Raw genomic sequence first — 20,075 nt, forward strand, 5'->3', positions numbered from 1 at the left:
GTGACTCGCCCACTCCCCCCCACGTGGTGCACGTGGCACCAGGCGTGGAGAGGGCGGGCAGCCGTCCCTTCCCTCTTCTGCCTTCTGATCTCAGCAGGCTCGGATCCCGCCCACCCTGGAAGCTTCACTGTGCAACCGTCAGCACCTCTGCTCCTGGGCAGCTCCCAGAGTCTCCCGGTGGCTACAGCTTGGGGGACAAAGGTTGGAAGTGGAGAAGCACCTCCCAGCCCCAAGGCTAGGGTGACAAGGGGCTGAGGAGTGAGGAAGAGGGAGGGGAAGCTCTGGGGGACCTTTATGTCCTGGAGAGTCTGAACAGGTGTCTGCGCCTGGAGGGCTACGACTAGGCCTGCAGGGCACCCAGGAGCACTTCACTGCACAGAACGGGGGTGTCTGTTTTGGGGCTCTGCCCCTCAGGCAGGTTTGGGCGAGAGGCACAGCTCTCCTTGACCCCGGACCATGTAGAGCCAGCCAGTGGCAGCCGGGGTGTGGGGTAGTGCCCGGCTCTGCTCCTGTTCCCAGAACTCCAGATCATTCCACCCTCGTCTGCCCCTTCCTGCAGGTCCCTGCCCACCCACGACTCTTGTTTTCCACGCCTGTCCAGCTCTGCGCTCTCTGGCCCTTCTCCTGCAACGCTGGGTCCCCCAGGCTCCTCCTGGCTCGCCCCACTTGCAGACAGAGCGGAGCTGATGCAGAACTCTTGCATCCTCAGATGGGTGGGGTGGGGAGGAAGTGCTGGGGGCGGGGGCTGGGAAGATAGGGTCTGGCCTCCAGGACCACATCTCCTTCGGCATTCTCAACTGTCCACCACTTCCCTGCCCTAAGCATGGATGGCTTAGGTGCCTTCTCTCCAGGGCAGGAAGGCTCCCGGGTTATCCTTTTGGGAAGTCCCCCTTCTTGCCTAACCTCCGTCTCTCTCGCTGTAGTCACAGCCTCCTCTCTGGGGGAATTGGCCCTTTCAGCAGGGCAGTGAGTTCCTCCTCCAATACACTTGCACTCCTGTGCAAACAGGCGCTGATAGGGATCGGAGAGTCATCCCCCACCCCTCCACGTGCCCAGTCCCCTTATCAGGCAGCGGAATCTCAAAGCAGGGGGCAAACAGCCTGGAGGGGGTGGGAGGAGGCGGTGGTGGCTTGGACCTGGGGAGCAGTTACCAACTTCTCTTTCCCTTCCTCCCCACCCCTAAACCACAGAAACCACTTAAAGCTCAGCACAAGCCTGCCCTTCCAGGGGGGGCGTGGGGGGCAGAGGGGAAACTACACGGGGCCTGGCTGCCTGAGGAGCCACACCTGGCCCCAGCCCCGTCCTTAGGGTGGACATCTCCTGTGCAAGCCTCACCCTAGGTCCTAGGGGGCTCCCTGCCTGGGGAGACCCAGGAGTCCCTGGAGTGACTCAGGAAGGGGGCTGTGCTGCCATCGTTAACCAAAAAAAAAAAAAGAGGACACCCCCAGCCCTGCAGATGGCCTGGCCTCCACCCCCTCCCCCCTTCCTGTGTCAAAGGCCATTGTGGGTGGAGGGGACTGTGGGAGTTTGACCCTGGCTCCTGGCCTTCAACTTTCCCCATGAGCCTGCTTGCACTTGTCATCTATCAATTAACATTTATGGCCACGCAGGCTTGGAGGTCACCAGGAGGGTCAGAAAGGGGCCAGAAAGACTTTGTAAGCCTTTGCCAGCCATGGGCCCCCAAGCAGCTCCCGGCCCTCAGCCAGCACATCGGTAGGAAACATTCGGGCTCTCGTGTGTTCCAGCGCCTGGGGCCAGGCAGCCCGCACACACAGGCGGGTGCTGGGACTTCTTCCCCCCAGCCCAGTCCTCCCACGCATCTGGGGCTTTGGCCAAGGGGCACCCTCTAGGAACTTAGTGGGCCCCCATCGGAAGGCCCAGAGGGCTGCGAGTACCGAGCGAAACTGTTCCCACCAGGCCTCTGGGGTGAGGGTGCAGGTGACCGGGTAGAGACAGCAGAGCAGCCAGGGCTGATCCCCAGGTGAATTTGCTCAACCTCTCTTGTCCTAGTTCCTCCTTTGTAGGACAGGATTAACACCCACCTCGGCCAGCGCAGCTGTGATGATTAACATTGATAGCACAAGTAAAGTACAAGGCCTGGTACAAAGTTCTGTGGCTAAAAAAAGCAGCGTGTGCCTCTCTCTCTTTCCATGCCTGGCATCTTCTTTGCTTTCTTTGATCACTCCATTCCCTTCCCCGCTTGCTTTCTCTATAACACAGCCCCATGCTACATTCTTTACAACGCACTTGCTCAATCTGTATCTTGTCTCATCCCTCATCTGCTTCAGCCACTCACTGCTGTGCCCAAAGCCTCGCGCTACATGGATCCTCCCTGTGGGTTTGTTGCAGGTTCTGCCACCGAGAAGTTTCTTTCCTGCAGGTCTCAAATTTAGTCACCCGCTAAGTTTTGGGAGGATTTGGAAGCTGAAGTAGAAACATAGCACAGGACTAAGGTAGAACATAGGCTTATGGGTGGGCTTCCCAGAATTCAGAGGCATGAATTGCGACCTGCAGGGTGTGAAATGAATGGTGTTAGGCCACTGTCATTCTAGAATGGGCAGCCCCCTTCAGAGTGACCCCCCGGGGCCGGGGTGGGGGTCAGCTGGGGATATTATCTTGAGGTTACTGCCTTCTTAGGGCCCCAGGTCACACTGGATAGCAATAGTATGTGCCCCTTTATGGGAGTTACCAGGAGGAATAGTGGTTTGAGGAGCAGTTGGAACAGTTCCTCGTGGGAACATACACAACGTGTGGCAGGTGGCACTTAGGATTGTTTAGTCAATGCTGCCACCTGGTGGACACCTGGGGTAAGGTTCCCTGGAGCCTAGAGCCGATAGTGGCGACCTATTCAGGGGAGCCTTGTGAATGGAAGGGTGTTGTGTATGCGGTGTTAGAGGCCCACGTGCTACCGGACTGCGGTTCTGTTGGCACCCGGAAGGCTTTGCCTTAGAGCAGGCACAGCCGGCACCCCAGGACATGAGAAAGGCGCGGAGGGCGAGGAGAAAGCAGCTGGACTGGCCCAGCACCTGCCTCCCCACCCCTCCCTCCCGAGCCAAGAGCTCCAGGGAAGGTGGAGGGAGAGAGAAGGTCACTGCTGACGTCAGCGACGTGCAGGTAGCAGGCAAACATAAGCTGACCTACATTTTTTCCTTCTCTACCGGCTCCTCCTCCTGGCTGGGGTGGCCTTTTCTGGCTTGGCTGAGCGCAGCTCTCGCAGTCCACAGTACCCCTCCTCCCCCGGACCTCACCCACTCCCCAGCACCTCACAGCCAGCTCCCAAAGTGCTGCTCCAGCCTCGCCCCCGCCCAGGGCAGCACTGGAGTGTAAGGGACAGGCAACAGGGAAGCCAAGAGGCCAAAGGGCGCCGTGTGTCCCTGTGACTGCCCCTGACTCACGCCCAAGACCCAGGAATGTCCTCTCTCTTCAGGACAGGTGGGAGATGGGAGGGGACTGCGCAGCCCGGAGCTCCCTGGGTGTTGGCGTCGCTGCAGAGCTTCTGCTAGGGTGACTCAGTGACGGCCAGGCTCCCTGCGGGGGCAGCAACCTTGTGGCCCAGGGACCCCACTAGAGCCCCGACGTGCGGTAGTGGCACCTCTTGGGGATGGAGGCCAGGACTGTGCAGGTTTCACTCGCTCTGCTGGACTCTCTGTGTGTTCTGATGGCTCTTTCAAGTGTGGGAGGCACTCACCCGGGGAGAGATCCGGCTAGCGACAAATCGGCATTTTATTAGCAAAAATAAATACACGCCGGCAGGTGGAGTGGAATGAGGGCCGCGGACGCGGTGGAGATCCCTGGAGGACGCGTTGGAGATCCCTGGAGGAAGGCTCCCCTTCCCACCTCCCCTCCCCGTCTACAGGCTGAGATGGGTGGGCGCCAGCGAGGACCCTGGACCTAGCCCCCCACCCAAGGGGGGCAGCAGGACGATAAGGGGCGTCTCGCACTCCCCCAGCAGCACATCCCTGCGGAGCCCCGCGCCCCTGTCCAGCACCTTGGCCCTCAGGGTGCGGGTGGCCAGGTCTGGTGGACCCAGCCCGTCGAAGAAGAAGTCCTCGTTGAAGATGGGGTTGGCGCTGCACTTGACCACGCGGCTCCGCTGGGCCCGCGGCCGGACGCGGGGACGCAGCCGCAGCACCACGCAGCAGCCGCCGCCGCCGCTGCCGGGGCCGGACCGCGGCCGGGGCAGGCCCTCGGCGCTGACCAGGCGCAGGCGCAGCCGCGCGGGCCCGGCCTGGTACTCGGCGGAGAGGCGCAGCTGGCCGCCGCGCGGCTCCAGGCGCAGCACGCTCTCCTTGGTGGGCCGCAGCTGGCAGCACAGGAAGTCCAGGTGGAAGAGCGGCGGCGTGGGCGGCCCCGCGCGGCGCGGCGCGTACGGGCTGGTGTCCGCTGAGCTGGCCCCGGGGGACAGCGAGGGCAGCCGGTGCCGGCCGGGGCCGGGCCGCGGGGAGCCGAAGGGCGACGAGTCGGGCGACGAGGCCGTGTCGCTGTCGGGGGCCCGGCAGAGGCGCAGGTCTGGGGCGGACACGTGCAGCCGGGCCTGCGCCGGGGACAGCCCCGCAGCCGGCGCAGGCGGCGGCGAGTGGAACAGCGACTCGCGCCGTCGCGTGTGCGGGCTCTCGGGCAGGAAGGCCAGGCCTTCGCGGCCCGCCAGGTGCGGCAGCGAGCAGGCGGCGGGGAGGCCACGGACGCACGCGTCGCGCCCGGCGTGGGGCTCGGCGCCGCCTGGGTCCGGAAGCCGAGGCGGGATGCAGAACTGCGGGATGCGATCCGGCGTGAGGACGTTGGGGCAGGCGCGCATCGCGGGCGCCGGGCCGCGGCGCTTAGGGAACAGGCTGGAGGGCGCCCAGCGGGCCCGCGGCTCTGCGGTGCCCACCCTGTAGCCCGCCTTCTCCAGGAGCCACATGCCGGGGGTGGGGCCGCAGAGGGCGCTGAGGTGGGTAACGAGCCTCCGCGGCGCCCGGAGGGTCCGAATCCGGCGAGTCGGCCGCGAGGGCGGCGCGGAGCTGCGCTGGGCAAGGAGAGGAGAGAGGCCGCCCGTGGGCGATGCTGCGCGCACACGCAGCCTTGTCTGCACACCCCGCGGGCTGCGCGGGCCCAGGAAAAAGAAAGGGCGGCGAAGCCCAGGGGACGGGGGTGAGGGGAGTGGCGGGGACCCAGGGCCGGTCTGTCACTCGCGGTCACAGATGCCCCCACTGGCACCCCCAGGGCCAGAGGGGCGGGCACACCCACTAAAGCCCTCGGGCACGGCTCGTAGAGTCAAGAACCAGAGTTCTGTGGTCACCACCGCGGTTGCTGACCCCGCGGGCACACACGCTCCCCTCGAAGGGACACGGCCCCGGGCGGGCTCAGCGCCCCTCCCCCGCCCACACTGCGGACGCGGGCTCCTCTCCTGGCCACTCCCTCCGCTGCCCGGTTTCTGTGGACACCCCACCTGCCGCCTCTGGCTCCTCCCTCCGGCCACAAGGGGACTCAGATCTGCCCCTGGCCAGCAGAGCACACACCTGGCTGCTGACCAGAGGACACCCAGGGCCAGTTCAAGGGGACGCACCCTTCGGGGACACGGATCCCACCCCTCAAGGCCCTCTGTAGCCGCCAGCGTCCCGCCGCCCAGCCTCCTAGCTCTGCCGCATCCCGCGTCTGTAGGGCGGAGCCGGGCCGCCCCTCCCACCGTCCACTTCTTTTTTCCCCTAGGAAACCACCCGGGCACAAAGGCGGCATTGATTCCCTGCCACCCCCAGAGCCCGCTGCGGAAGGCTCCGCCGCGCCGAGCTCACCGCCCCCCTGCACCCGGCCACCGGGAGTGCGACGTTCAGTTGATCTGGTTGGGTGCTCCGGCCCACGCCCGGCCCAGTCCTGTGCCCGAGTGCAGGCCTTACCTGTGGGCGGCTTCTGGGGCCTGGCCTCTGGCCCGGAGACGTTCGGAGCCCTAGGGGAGCAGCTTCCTCTCCAGCTTGCTCCCCCAGCCCTGTCCTGGGAGGAGCTGGCAGGGGCCTCTGCTGCCTACGTCTGACTTCTTTTCCTGGATAAACACAGCTAGCTCTGTCTCTCCGACCATCAGTCTGGCCTTCTAAACTCTTCCTCCAGTCAGAGCCAGATTGCTAGCTGCAAGCCTGCTAGAACTGGACCTGGCCTGCTTGCGGGTTGAGGAGGGCTACTGGGAAGAGACAGTGGCCACCATCCCTCTGAGCTGCCTGGGGGCCACCCAGCCCCGCCAGGTGAAGCCCATAGCCGTGGCCGCACGGAGCTCATCTCTTACAGAAGTCCCCGTTTTGGACTCCTGCCCCTGTTGCCCTTCTCTGGAACCATCCCAGTAGCTCCCAGGCAGAGCGACTTGCAGTGACCAGCTCTCTGAATGATACCAGTCCAGGGAAAAAGTGGCCAGGCTCAGGATTTCTGGACATGGAGACACCCACAGCAGAGCCGGTTCCAGCACGCTCAGGCTGGCCGGCCTGTGCTCTCCGTCCTTGGCAGATCCTGGGAAAGCTCTGGCCACCATTGACAAGATGAGGCCAGCAGCTGCACCCCGGGCTCACCCACCATCCTGCAGTCTCTCCAAAGACTGCAGCAAGCTCATTCCCTCCTTAAGACCGTGGCAAGGGGCGGCACTGTGGCGCAGTGGATTAACGCCCTGGCCTGAAGTGCCAGCATCCCATAGGGGCGCTGGTTCTAGTCCCGGCTGCTCCTCTTCCAATCCAGCTCTCTGCTGTGGCCTGGGAAAGCAGGAGAAGATGGCCCAAGTCCTTGGGCCCCTGCACCCGTGTGGGAGACCCGGAAGAAGCTCCTGGCTCCTGGCTTCGGATTGGCGCAGCTCCGACCATTGCAGCCAATTGGGGAGTGAACCAGCAGATGGAAGACCTCTCTCTCTCTGCCTCTCCTCTCTCTGTGTAACTCAGACTTTCAAATAAATAAATAAATAAATCTTAAAAAAAAAAAAAAAAGACTGTGGCGAAGGCTGCTTCCTGTCCTTGTCCACCTTGCAGGCTCTTCCCCATCCTGCTCCAGGAAGCCCTCCCATGTAAACTGGGGGTGCACACCTCAGCACCCTGCACTCCCTTTGCAGCCTTGGTCACAGTTTTTTTCCCCTCCCCGTGTGGTTATTTAACGTCTGCCTCCCTCACTAAGGGATCGTGATGACAGTGCTTAGCACTCAGCTGTGGTGGGTGTATTAATGACGCCATGGAAGATTCTACCTGAGTCAGCTTGTTCACCCATTCATTGTATGCCCAATGTGTATCGGGTCCTGTGCTAGGTGTTGGGGTTCATCGACTGGGGGGCTGCCCAAGGCTAGAAACAGACAATAAACATTGCCATAGTTTGGATATTAATTTTGGTGTCCCACACAAGGCCATGTGTTAAGGGCTGGGCCCTGAGGTGGTACTTCTAGGAGAGGGCGGAGCTTCCTAAATAATCAGTTTGATTATTTAGGAGATGACTCCCCCATGGGAGGTCCTTAGGTCACTGGGTGTGGCCTGGGGATGGGGCTCTCCTCGGAGTGGGCCCAGCTGCTTGCTCTCCTTGGATTGCTATGTGATCCTTGCTCTGTCCGTGCTGCGCCCCATCCTCCACCACCCTCACCAGCCTTGGCACCGGTGGTGCCAGCCTGCTCTTGGGCTGTGAGCCTCCAAAACCGTGAGCTGAAGTAAATCTGCCTTCCCAAGTAGCTCCTCTCTGCTGTTTAGTTATAGTGACAAAAAGCTGAGTAATACAAACATGAACATGACAACTATGAGAAGACATCACCCTGAACACCACCCCCCCCGAGTCCCCACCACCAGAAACTTGGGAACTACTGCAGTATCCTGTCCTGCCTGGCCCGCCATGCACCGTCAGCGGCAAAGCCCTGTACTTCTGTGATTTGCCCTTCCCACGTCTCTCACCTTTACGTCTCTGACCCATGCTCCTGCCTTCAGTCTTGCTGATCCCTTCCTGTTGCCCGAGTCATCTTTTTTAAAAGCAAAACTTTGTGTCACTCATCAGCCCAAACTTTAAAAACTCCCAGTAACCTACAAGATCAAGTTGGGGCCTGCGTTGTGGTGTAGTGGGTAAAGCCGCTGCCTGCAGTGCCAGCATCCTGTTTTGGTACTGGTTCGAGTCCCGGTTGGCCCGCCTTTAACCCAGCTCTCTGCTATGGCCTGGTAAAGCAGTAGAGGATGGCCCAAGTCCTTGGGCCACTGCACCAGTGTGGGAGACCCAGAAGAAGCTCCAGCCTGGCCCAGCTCCGGCCATTGAGGCCATTTGGGGAGTGAACCAGCAGATGGAAGACCTTTCTTTCTGTCTATCTCTCGCTGCTTCTACCTCTTGGTAACTCTGCCTTTCAACTAAATAAAATCTTAAAAAAACAAAAACAAAAACAAAACAAACAAACAAAAAAACAGATCAAATTCAAGCTCCATCCACAGCAGGGTTTATGAAGCCCCTTAAGACCTGCACACACACACACACACACCCCATCACATTGCTCCTTCACACCTGTGTGCCTTTGTTGCTACCTTTCTTTCTGCCTGGTCCAGCCTCCCCACTCTGCCTGCCTGGGGAGCACCACTTAGCCTTTGGGGCTCAGTTCAGGTGCAGTGTCGCCTAGAAAGCCCTCTGTGATTGCCTTCAGGGAATGAGTGGACCTGCACCGTGCTGGTGGTGGGAGCAGGGCGGAGGTGCTCGCTGTGAACTCAGGCATCCCCTCTAAGGCTGGGAGCTCTGTCTCCATCGTTGCGCGCCTGGCGCCTCACCCTGTGCCTGGTTCCGGGCAGGTGCTCAGCAAATATCTTCTGTTGCTGCTGAATGGGAGGCCCAGGAAGGATTTTGACTTCCAGCTCCAGAGTGGGGCTTTGAGGCTTTATTTGCTCAGAGGAAGGTGCCTCCCCCTCCCCCTCCCCCCGCTACCAGCTGCTTCCTAGAACCCGTCCATGCTCCGTGGTAGGGCATGGGCGGAGGCTCTGCTGATGGCACAGTGCTGTTACTGGAGTGACTCTTCTTCCAGCTGCAGCTGCAGGAAAACACCTGCAAGAGAGGCTGAGCTGAGGGCAGGAGCCAGGGCCACGGAGGCAGGAGCTGATGAGGTGCTCTAAGCATTTTGCTCCAAATTTCTCATCACCTGGGCCCAGGTAGTATAGGTCAGGTAACTCATATAGAAAAAAAAAAAAGTCCTAGTTGAGGTCTCCCTTGCTTCATCTGTGTCTCCAGCAGGTGCACGACCCCGCCCTTGGAAAGGCTGCATGAAGCTGGGGACTGGCTCCTTAGCATCCGCTCTCCCTTGAGTTGTTGGGGAGTGGGTGGTGGCTGGGCATGGCTGGGGGGAGGGCTGAGGCCTCTTTACCTGAGGACTTGGCGTAGACTATCTGCTGGTCTCTGCTCTGGGTGACACAGGACATGTACAGCTTCTGGTCCTCGATCTTCTCCACTTCAACGTTCAGGACCGCCAGAGAGCCCAGGGGGATCAAGCTAGGGGAGGAGGAAGCTCAGCCTGGCCCTCGCGTGAACCACCCAGCCAGGTGCCCCCTCTCCTCTTCATCCCACCCGGCCTCAGGGACTCCTGGATGGCCCTGGGCTCAGGGCCTGCTTGTCGGATCCCAAAGGTGGGCAGCAGAGGTTGCCTTCTGCCCAGGGACTGGGGGAGTTGCCTGGGAAGGGGGGTGCAGAGCAGGACAGGGGCAGGCAGGGCTCCTGCGCCCCAACTGCCAGACCCCCCAGGGCTGGAAAGGGCAGCGAGGATGGCCCGGGCCGCGAGCTTACTCACTTCTTGAACTTGATGCTGAGGCTTAGTGTGAACAGCCCCTCTCCAGCCAAGTAGGCCGTTTTGGAAAAAGTCTCATCCATGATGGCTGCCAGGGACCCTCCGTGGGCGAACCTGAGGTTGGGGGTGTGGAACAAGGCCAGGGCTGCAGCCGCTGGGCAGACCCCCCTCACTGGGCCTTCCCTCTGCCCTCTGAAGCCACTCCCACCCCTCCAAACACAGATCTTCAGCCTCAGGCCAGTCCATGAGGAAAGGAGACAGCCGCATCTCCCCGGGACCAAGCCAGTCATGATGCGCTGCGCGTGCCCTGCGTCGCTTCAGCACGTGTCTGCAGCCAACGACACCAGCTGTCTCACGTCCCCGGAAGACGTGCTTCTGATTCGTCACCTGCTTGGCGGCAGTTGCCATCACTTGGAAAAGTGCACACATGCGGGGAACGGAAGGGCTCTGAAGCCTGCCCTGCGGTCAGCCCTCACCCCTCCTGGCACCTGCTGGGCCTATGTTTTCAAGACAGGCAAACGTGAAACACAGCTTAGGACCTTTGAGAACCCTGGCCCGATGGGCTTCTGGGCACAGCTGCCCGCGCGGGAGGCCAAGAGCCACTTCAGCAGGGTGCTGCCCGCACTCGCCTTGTCTGAAGCGTGCAGCAGCCTGGTTCTCACCCAGGCCAGCTGCCCTTCTTGCCGGAGTCACTCGTTGTTGCTTAGGTTGGGGCAGGTAGAAAGGCACCACAGACTATGCCAGACAGTTCCTGGTTTTCACAAGCGCGGTCCCCAGCCGCTCCAGGGACCAGATCAGCTGTCCCTGCTGTTCCAGTGTGGGCTACCCTCCTGCACCTGCCACCGGTGGGGTTCCCAGCCCCCTGCCTCCCTTTGCATCTGGTGGCGAGAGCTGCTGAGCTGTCCCTTGGAGCGCCCTCGGCTCACCGCTGCCCTCAGTGCTGGGCTGTCCCACTCGTCTCGTGAGCTTCCTCTCCGTGAGCAGCCTTCGGCTCACCGCTGCCCTCAGTGCTGGGCTGTCCTCTCCGTGAGCAGCCCTCGGCTCACCGCTGCCCTCAGTGCTGGGCTGTCCTCTCCGTGAGCAGCCCTCGGCTCACCGCTGCCCTCAGTGCTGGGCTGTCCTCTCCGTGAGCAGCCCTCGGCCTCATCCCTGCTGCCCTCAGTGCTGGGCTGTCCTCTCCGTGAGCAGCCCTCGGCTCACCGCTGCCCTCAGTGCTGGGCTGTCCTCTCCGTGAGCAGCCCTCGGCTCACCGCTGCCCTCAGTGCTGGGCTGTCCTCTCCGTGAGCAGCCCTCGGCTCACCGCTGCCCTCAGTGCTGGGCTGTCCTCTCCGTGAGCAGCCCTCGGCCTCATCCCTGCTGCCCTGGGGTTTGCTCTTCAGAAGGGAGGGTGTCCCGGCCCTTTTGGGGCTCGAGCCCGTCGCTCCAGCGTCTGCACGCACTAGTAGGGAGAGCAGCGCCCCCCACAGAGGTCTCTCTGAGACCCAGGGCTGTGGCTTGTGGGCGGTGCTGACGTCAGTTCCGGATTCTGTTAACCCTGCCCAAGCCCCTCTCAGTCCTGGGACCCTGAAGCCACTCCCTGTCCTTTGAGTCTCTTTGACCCTTGCAGGAACTCCAGCTCCGCCAACAGCCTGCAGTGGCTGGAGCAGGATTAGGGACGGAGGGGACACACAACCATGGATTTGGTGGCTCAGTGGCCTTAGGCAAGAGACCCAGGTCCAGGCTGACTTCCCTGAGCAATTTATTCCCTTGGTCTATTTCAAGTTCACGGGCAGCAAAGTGCAGTGGAGGGCTTGACATTCCTGCTGCTGGATGAGAGTCGCCGATTGCCTGTGCTACCTTGGGCAAGTTACTCTACCTCTGTGTGTGTCTTTCCCCTTGCATTGACACAGGCTTTGAGCAGATGGTTATATGGTGCTGTGTGGTTTCTAAACACACACACGTGGGCCCTAACAGCAAATCGCTCAGTCACCCTGGCAGGTCGATTTTACTGCTCCTGGTTTCAGCTAAGAAGTTCAAAAACCAGAAGTCAGGGCTGGTGTTGTGGCACGGTGGGTTAAGCTGCTGCCTCTGAGGCCAGCATCCCATTGGAGCGCTGTTTCCAGCCACGGCTGCTCTGCATCTGATCCCGCTCCCTGCTAATGTGCCTTGGAAGACAGCAGAAGATGGCCCAAGCACTTGGGCCCCTGCCACCCATGTGGGCAACTTGGATAGAGTTCTGGGGCCCAGTCCTAGCCTCAGCTGTTGTGGCTATCTAGGGAGTGAACCAATAAGTGGAATCTCTCTCTCTCTCTCTCTGCCTTTTAGATAAACAAAATAAATCTTTTAAAAATCGAGCAGAGGTCAAAGTGGTTGCTTGCAGTGGTGGCACAGGGCCGGAAGGCAGGCTCTCCATTCCAGATCTTGCCCCCTTCCAAGTGTACTGTATCCTTCCCCAGGTGACCTCTCAGCTCCCTTCTTGCTAGAAATTCTGTGACCTCCCTATCTGCACAATGGGAACTGAGCAGATGACCCAGTATGTCCCTGCAGGCCGAAGCCCAGGGCCTCCCAGCCCCACCCTGGCTCCTTAGAGAGACGCCAAGTCCAGGAGGCTGCCTCGGATGTCCACCCCCACCCTGCCTGTGGCCTTACCCGGGGGGCCCCTCTAGGTAGGGGCCTGGCTGGAAAAGACAGACAGACTTCTTCTCGGACGGGTGGAAGAAGATGACGTACTCGTAACCTTGCCCTTCTGCTGGGATGCACCTGGTGAAGATGCGCCAGTCACTTTTGTCTGGGGAGAGATGGACAATGTTGCAGCTGGGGCAGGAAGCGTGGGAGTGTGGGACCCAGTGGGGATGCAATGCCAGGGGTACAGGGTCAAGGAGAGAGAACCAGAGGACACAAGTCTTGAGCCTGGGAGCCGAGACACAGCGGCTGTTCTCAGAGGGCCTCAAGGGAGAGACACTCAGAAGCCCCCTGGCTGAGGGTGGATGGGTGGAGCAGGGTCAGGTCAGGACTTCGGGAGAATGTTGGCACTGGAAATTCGCAGCATCCTTTCTCGTGTAATTCATACAGAATTCGGAACAGCTCTACACAATAAGAAACGCACACAGCAAAGTCCACCAGAAGTCTGATTTGTTTTTTTCTCCCAGGATAGCTATAACAACTACATCCCCTTTTGGAAAGATCAAATTCTTAAAAATAAAATTGGCTTGGAGCCCCTGCTTTGATTGTGCCATATCTCAAGCATAGGCTGCCGGGGCCCGAGCTGTGGTATAGCTGGTTAAGCTGCCACCTGCAGTGCTGGCATCCCATGTGGGTGCTGGTTCGACTCCCGGCTGCTCCACTTCCAATCCAGCTCCCAGCTAATGCACCTGGGAAAGCATTAGTGCTTGGGGCCCTGCAAGGCCTGGAAGAAGCCCCTGGCTTTGGCTTAACCCAACTCAGGCTGTTGCGGCCATTTGGGGAATGAATCAGCAAATGGAAGATCTCTCTCTAACTCTGCCTTTCAGATAAACAAACAAAAAAAAAGAAAAGAAAAAAAGAGAAGAGTGGTCTGCTCTCCATACCACTTGTTCCCCACTGGACAGGAACCACATATGTGAATGACAGAGACAGGAAAACACAGGCAGACCAATGGATGGACAGACATACACACATACAAGGAAAATGAAGGGGGCAGCTCTATCAGTGGGATCCAGTAGGGGTCTCTGGGCCTGGCAGAGCAGGCAGGCTGTGCTAAAGCATGCCATGGACTGGGGGGCCCCCAGGGTTTTTGTGGGGTTGGGGAGGGGCACTTGGGACGGGAGGGCTTGACAGCAAGGGGAGAGGTGCAGGCAAGTCAGAGGCGGGTGCTGAGCAGCTGGTTCTGCAGCAGGGATGCACTTGGCTGGGGGTGAGGGGTGCTCTCCTGGGATGGACGAGGGTGTGCTCTCCTGGGATGGACGAGGGTGTGCTCTCCTGGGATGGACGCATGCTCTTCCCACCCACCTGCCTGGAGCTGTGGCATGGGGGGTACGGCGAGACAGCGAGGAGAACCCCTGGGCCGAGGCCCGGGAGGGAACTTGTGAAATCCCTTCCCAAGGTCTCTGAAAACAGCAAAGGGGAGCTGGAAGAACCGACCCCCGTGTGCCCTGTGGGGGCTGGGGCGTGGTGCTCCTGGGCCCTCTGGGGCCCGGCCTTACCCGAGGTGACCGCCAACCCTGAGGGGAGCTTCAGCCCCTGGATGTGGTCTCTGTTGGACTTGAAGGAAGGCAGCTTGATCCAGCCGCCAGACTTGGTCTTCTCCAGAAACTCTTGGTACAGGCTCAGCATGTCGGGACACCAGCTGGCATTGGGGAGGGCATAGTCCTTCAAGTCCGTCTTCTGTAGACAGAATCTCGAGATCTGGGCAGGAAAAGTCAGGGGGAGTTGAAAGCACGCTGGAGGGAGGGGGTTGTTGCGTGGGTTGTGGGAGCTGCAGGTCGTCTGTGCCTGGGCTCATGGGCTCTCCAGGAATTTTTGAGAAAGGGCCTGCAGGTGTCTGAGCAAGGGACACTAAAGACAAAAGGGAGGGAGGGAGAGGAATAGGGGATGAATGGCAGGGCCTGCTGCTCCGTGGCGCTGCTGTCTTTTAAAACCGGTGAACAGCTCTATGAGGTTGAGCACTACTGGTATTAGCCCAGTGTACAGATGGGGAAACTGAGGAAACACGGGTAAGGTTGCCAGGCTCGTAAGTGTGAGAGCTGGTGGGAGGACGGGCCAGTGACTGCCTGGGGGTGGTGGTGAGAACACCATCGGTGGGGGCTGCCTTCACAGCCCCTCACCTAGGGAGCTGCTCCAGCTCTGCTCGTAGCCGTCGGCCTGTCTGGGCAGGGTGGCCCCTCGGAAACTTGTCTGGGCCCGACGCTGGAGCAGGCACAGCGTGTGCTCTGCAGCATCAGCTGCTCACACACTCATCCCGACTGTGGCCAGTGAATGAGCTGCCTGCGAGGACCACAGCCCCAGCTCCGTGGAACAGTCTGGGTCTCGAGGCAGGACAGGGGTTCGCTGCTCAGCCTTGTGGCCACACAAGTTTCAGACCAGGATGCAGACGTCCTGGAAGTTTGGGTTTTGGGTCTGGGCTACTTTCCTTTGCCAATCAAATGCCCTGCCCCCAACCCCGCCTACCTGCGCCGCCAGGAACCACATGAGATTTGGGCTTCTTAAGGCCCAGGCTCCTGGGGAAAGGCTGTCCCTGTGGCTGAGGTGGGAACTCACTCACCAGGTTGTCCGTGGAGGAGGCAAACGCCGAGGCAAGGTCAAGTCTGGGCAGGACACAGGAGGCCCCGGGGAGGGCTCCGTGGTGGCCGAGCCTTGCTATCGCCTGGACGCCTCTCCTTATCATGGCCGAGAGCCAGGATCCTGAGCCTGCTTGGATCACAGGTGCAGACAGCGAGTGAGCGCTGCTTGGCTGCACCGCAGGGCTGTGTGTGCTGTCGCCTTCTCCAAGCCTCTCTCTCTACCCTGGGCTTTCTGATCTCCACTGGGAGGAGCCAGGCAGGGTGGATACAACACCCACAGATGCTCCCGGCCTTCAGCTGGTCCCAGAGCCCTGCCCAGTGCAGGGGAGGGGCTTGCGCTGGTTGGATCGAACGAGGTGCTAGGAGCCTGTGAGAGCTGCCTTGGGACTTCTGTAGGGGTGTGGTGGGGTGGGATAACTGGAGAACATTTTGTCACTGTGTCGGAGGACGCAGGAATGTTGGTGGCAAAACTTCTGAAGGCTTGGATATGGCTCTGGGGCTCAGAAAATCCCCTGTAGACACGCTGTTCTTCTCTCTCCTCCACCTCTTTTTTTCAAATATTTATTTTATTTATTTGAAAGGCAGAGTTACAGAAAAGGGTAGAGACACAGAGAGTGAGAGGTCTTCCATCCACTGGTTCACTCCCCAAATGGCCGCAATGGCCATAGCTGAGTGGATCCGAAGCCAGGAGCCAGGAGCTTCATATGGGTCCCCCATGTGGTTGCAGAAACCCAAGGACTTGGGCCATCTTCTGCTGTTTTCCCAGGCACATTAGCAGGGAGCTGGATTGAAATAGAGCAGCTGGGACTCAAACCAGAAACCAGATGGGATGCTGGTGTCACAGACTATGGCTGTACCCTCTACACCACAGCGCCGACCCCAGACATCCCCTTCCTGTATCCTAGACAAGGTTAGCACAGGGAGGCCTCTGCCGCCCGGCCCTTGGCTGTGGGTGGGAGTTGAAGGCAGAGGAGGGCTTGTGTCTGGGAGGAAGCAGCTCGGAAGGGAAGCTTCAGGCTTCGGGAGCCCAGGGAGGGGCGGACGGTGCTAGGAGCAAGGGAGGCAGGCAGGGGAGGCCTGGAAGCTCGGGCGGGCCTGCAGGGAGCGCTCAGCCCACCTCTGTGAGGCCGTGGACTTTCTTTCGGCGGCGGTGTTGTATCTTCTGTTGAACTAGAATGGTTGGTTTTGGGGCTGGCATTGTGGAGCAGTGAGCTGAGCTGGGGCCTGCAACGCTGGTGTCCTATATTGGAGCAGCAGTTCGAGTCTTGGCTGCTCCTCTTCCAAGCAGTGGGGGACTCACGTGGGGGACCCGCAAGAAGCTTGTGGCTCCTCACTTCAGCCTGGCCCAGCCCCGGCTGTTGCGGCCATTTGGGGAGTGAACCAGCGGATGGAAGACCTGTCTCTCTCTCTGCCTCTACCTGTCTATAACTCTGCCTTTCAAATAATAAATACATCATTTTTTTAGGTCAGTTTTCAGGGAAAGGTCTCAGCTTTTAATTTACTAAAATCGAGCCTGCTGTAAAGAGCAGAACTGTGCAAACAGCATGCTGAGGGAGGTGCTGGGGAGGTTTCGGCCGATGGAAAGTTGAAGGGTTTGTCTCACCCTGTGAATTTGGTTGTTCTAGGGAATTAGACCATTCCCCCCAGCTATGACGGTTTGGATGCCCCAGGGATCAGGGGAACCAATCTTTTGTTTGATTTAGGCTCTGTTCTGGCCAGATTTTCGAATTGGTTGCCAACTTTTTTTTTTATCTGACAGGTAGAGTTATAGACAGTGAGAGAGAGACAGAGAGAAAGGTCTTCCTTCCGTTGGTTCACCCCACAAATGGCCGCCATGGACGGCGTGCTGTGCTGTTCCGAAGCCAGGAGCCAGGTGCTTCCTCCTGGTCTCCCATGGGGTGCAGGGCCCAAGCACTTGGGCCATCCTCCACTGCCCTCCCAGGCCACAGCAGAGAGCTGGCCTGGAAGAGGAGCAACCGGGACTAGAACACGGCGCCCATATGGGATGCTGGCGCCGCAGGCGGAGGATTAACCTAGTGCGCCACGGCGCCGGCCCCGATTGCCAACTTTTATAAAGTTGTATCTGAGGCTCTCCGGATATGTGAAAATCCGGCAGCAGTGTCTACATCCCTGTGCGAGCCAGTCACTGGGGCTGGCGCCCTGAGCCCGTGGCCTGCCCAGGCCTTGGTGCAGTGCCTGCCTTCATCCCCGTCGCCACCCCCTCTGCGGGACCTGGGCTTGGAAGCTAGGACTTGAAGAAAAGACAAGAGGGGAAAGAAGTGTCCTACAGAGGCAGGCAGCTCCTCGGGTGGCCCTGGAGGCTGGTACGGACCCCAGCACGGTGGCCCTGTGAAGAGGAAGGGCCCCCTCCCACCAAGAGTAGGGGAGCCTGAGCATCACTGGGGAGCCCTGAAGACTGCACCCTCCTGGGGACAACACCCTCCTACCTTAAAAAATGAGATTTATCTATTTAGAAAGAGTTACAGTTCCATCTGCTGGTTCACTCCCCAGATGGCTGTAATTGCCAGTGCTGGACCAGGCAGAAGCCAGGAGCTGGGAGCTTCTCCCAGGTCTCCCACATGAGTGCAGGGGCCCAAACACTTGGGCCGTCTTCCAGTGCTTTCCCAGGCTACTAGCAGGGAGCTGGATTGAAAGTAGAGGAGCTGGGAGTTGAACCAGCGCCCTTATGGGAAGCTGGTGTCGCAGGCGGCAGCTTTACCTGCCGTGCCATAACACCAGCCCCCTTCCAACTTATTTTGTTTCATCATTTTCAGTTAAGTCAACTCTCAGAAATTTGCATAGTTATTGAAGATGTGACTCCTGTTTCAGCCTTGCCACACACTTCAGTTACATTTCTGTCTTGGATAACTTTTAGCTGTCCTTGAGCTGGTAGTTACCAAGGTGCAGCAGGATGATGTAGTCTAGGGAAGTGGGAGGGTCCCACCAAGTGCTCAGGTCTCAACCTCCACTTTCCAGGGTCAGGAGACAGAAAAGGAGAGAAGTGAGGATGTGGCAATGCCTAGGATATCGATGAATGAGAGTAGCCTGACAGGGTGCAAATATTTATCCAGCTATCTGAAGGGAACATCTACAGGCAAAGAAAGCCATGGGTGTTGTCTGAATTGGTGTGGGCGGTGACAATGAGAGAGGTTGTCTCAGGCTGTCTGGGAAGAGAAAGGTTAGGATTATGGGGAAAGTGCCCTACCCCCGCTTCGGACTTTTCCTCACCACCCGCCCAGCGCATCAGTTCTTTCTGAGGCCTCCCTGGGTGTGCAGCAGGAGGTCAGTTATCCAGGGAGGTGGAAGCACACTCAGCTGGTGCCTCGACTGGCCTTTGAGACAGTGTGGGCTTTGGCCCTGACCCTTCTGGATAAAGGGGCATCTCCCAGGTCTGGACTCTCTGGAGGAGCAATTAGGAAAAAGGAAGAAGGGAGTAGAAAAACACCTCTTAGAGTCCTAGGGAGAGAGAGAGAAAGAAGGAAAAAGAGACTGATCATCTGCTGGTTTATGCCCCCAAATGCCAGTAAGAGCTGGGACTGGGCTAGGCAGAAGCCAGGAGCCTGGCACTCAATCCAGGTCCCCACATGGGTAGCAGCAATGATACTTGGGCCACTGCCTGCTGCTTCCTAGGGTATGCGTTAGCAGGAGGCTAGAATTGGAAGTGGAGCTGGGACTTAAGCCTAGGCCTTCTGATCTGGGGTGCGAGCATCCCAAAGTGGGCATCTTTGACTGCTGTGCCAAATGCCCACCCCTCCCCTTGGATGCTGGCTGAGCTTGGTGGCAAATGCTTCATTTCCAGTTGGAACTCATGGGTGATGGTTAAGTTTGGGGGCTTTCCTTACTGAGATATGGGCCTGACTTGGCTGTGGTGAGGCAGGTGGGGGTGGCAGTGTGTGGGGAGAGACAGGATGGGGGAGCTCTGGTTTGCCACATTTGCTATTTCTGTGGGGTAAGTATCCCCCTGTGCCTGACTTCAGGCCACCGATAGGAAGCCAACGGCCCGGCTGTGAAGCTGGAAATTGTGCACCGTCAGCTCTCGCAAGCCTGCACACGCTGCACCAGGAAGTTCATTGGTTTCTTCTTAAAGGAGTGTCAAGGCCTAGGCGGGCTTGGAAGATCAGTTCTTAGTTCCAGATCTAAACTCACTCCCACTTCTCCCTGAAGACTGACCATGGAGCAGGGCTTGGTCTGCCCAGCCTAGATCCTTTGCTGCTCTCCAAATTCACAGGACAATTTCTATTCAAAGGTATTTGCTGTTAATCACCAAGAGGAAATGGGAAGTATTAACATTTCCGGAAATCTTACAGAGTCCCTCTCCTCTCGGTGGCCCTGGAAGCCCCTCGAGGCTCATCTTGAGCCACTGGGGGGTGGGGGTGGGGGCTGCCGTGCTGAGGCCATGGGATTCCCAGCATGTGGAGCGGCTCTGCCGGGAAGACCCCGTCTAGCCTCTTTGGACGAGGAAGGGAGGTCCCCAGGTGCTGTGGTGAACGCCTGGCCCTCCTGAAGACTCGGCGCTGTGGGCTTGTCCTGGGCAGTTTCCAGAGGGCGCCCAGATGGCTCGTGTCCCTCTCAGTCTACGGCTGGGGGAGGCTTGACTTCTTGTCCCGCTTTGGAACTGGGGCCAGAGCCCAGCTGGACAGGAGCAGTGGGAGAAACCAAGGACGCTGAGCGGGGCGGCCCTGGTGCTGCTGCACACAGGAGGCAGCCGCTGCGATGGATGCAGGCCCACTGGCCAGCTCCTCTAGTCTTGCAAGCAAAACTAGCTGTAATGCAGACTTTTATGTGTACCCTGGTAACCTTTGGATGGTCCAAATGATTGCTGCAAGTACTGCAGGGGCCAAGCCCCTGATTGGATCTTGCCCTGTGGGCTGCTGTTCATGTCACCTGGTTCTAGGCTCATTCCCATGGCCTTTCTCCTCACAATACCCTTCCAGGAACCTGCTGCCTGCCTGCTTGCATCTTGTCTCTCTGACCACTGCTCCCAGATGAGAGCCGTCTTCCCTCTGTTCCCCCGGGAGAGAACTTCCCCAGATTCCTCTCCCACCCCCCACCCACTGTGGACCCTTTGTCGAGAACTCAGCCCCCACCAGCTGGAAACTGCTTGGCGGTGG

The 20,075-nt window shown here is 59.4% G+C and overlaps 2 protein-coding genes across 2 annotated transcripts; both read right to left on the reverse strand.

Moving 5' to 3' along the window:
* Positions 1-3,674: 3,674 nt before the first annotated feature.
* Positions 3,675-5,141, reverse strand: C2CD4D (C2 calcium dependent domain containing 4D). The gene has a single exon (XM_062193594.1). It carries the CDS (start codon positions 4,898-4,900, stop codon positions 3,851-3,853), a length of 1,050 nt encoding a protein of 349 aa, XP_062049578.1. The 5' UTR covers positions 4,901-5,141; the 3' UTR covers positions 3,675-3,850.
* Positions 5,142-8,917: 3,776 nt separating this feature from the next.
* On the reverse strand, positions 8,918-15,068 carry THEM5 (thioesterase superfamily member 5). Its single transcript, XM_062193595.1, has 6 exons — positions 14,946-15,068; positions 13,888-14,089; positions 12,356-12,494; positions 9,731-9,841; positions 9,311-9,435; positions 8,918-8,994 (listed from the first exon to the last, which is right to left on the reverse strand). The coding sequence occupies exons 1-6, from the start codon at positions 15,066-15,068 to the stop codon at positions 8,951-8,953; spliced, it is 744 nt and encodes a 247-aa protein (XP_062049579.1). The 3' UTR covers positions 8,918-8,950.
* Between the last annotated feature and the right edge of the window lie 5,007 nt (positions 15,069-20,075).

The sequence above is a fragment of the Lepus europaeus genome, chromosome 5 (genome assembly GCF_033115175.1).
Source record: "Lepus europaeus isolate LE1 chromosome 5, mLepTim1.pri, whole genome shotgun sequence".
NCBI lineage: Eukaryota > Metazoa > Chordata > Mammalia > Lagomorpha > Leporidae > Lepus > Lepus europaeus.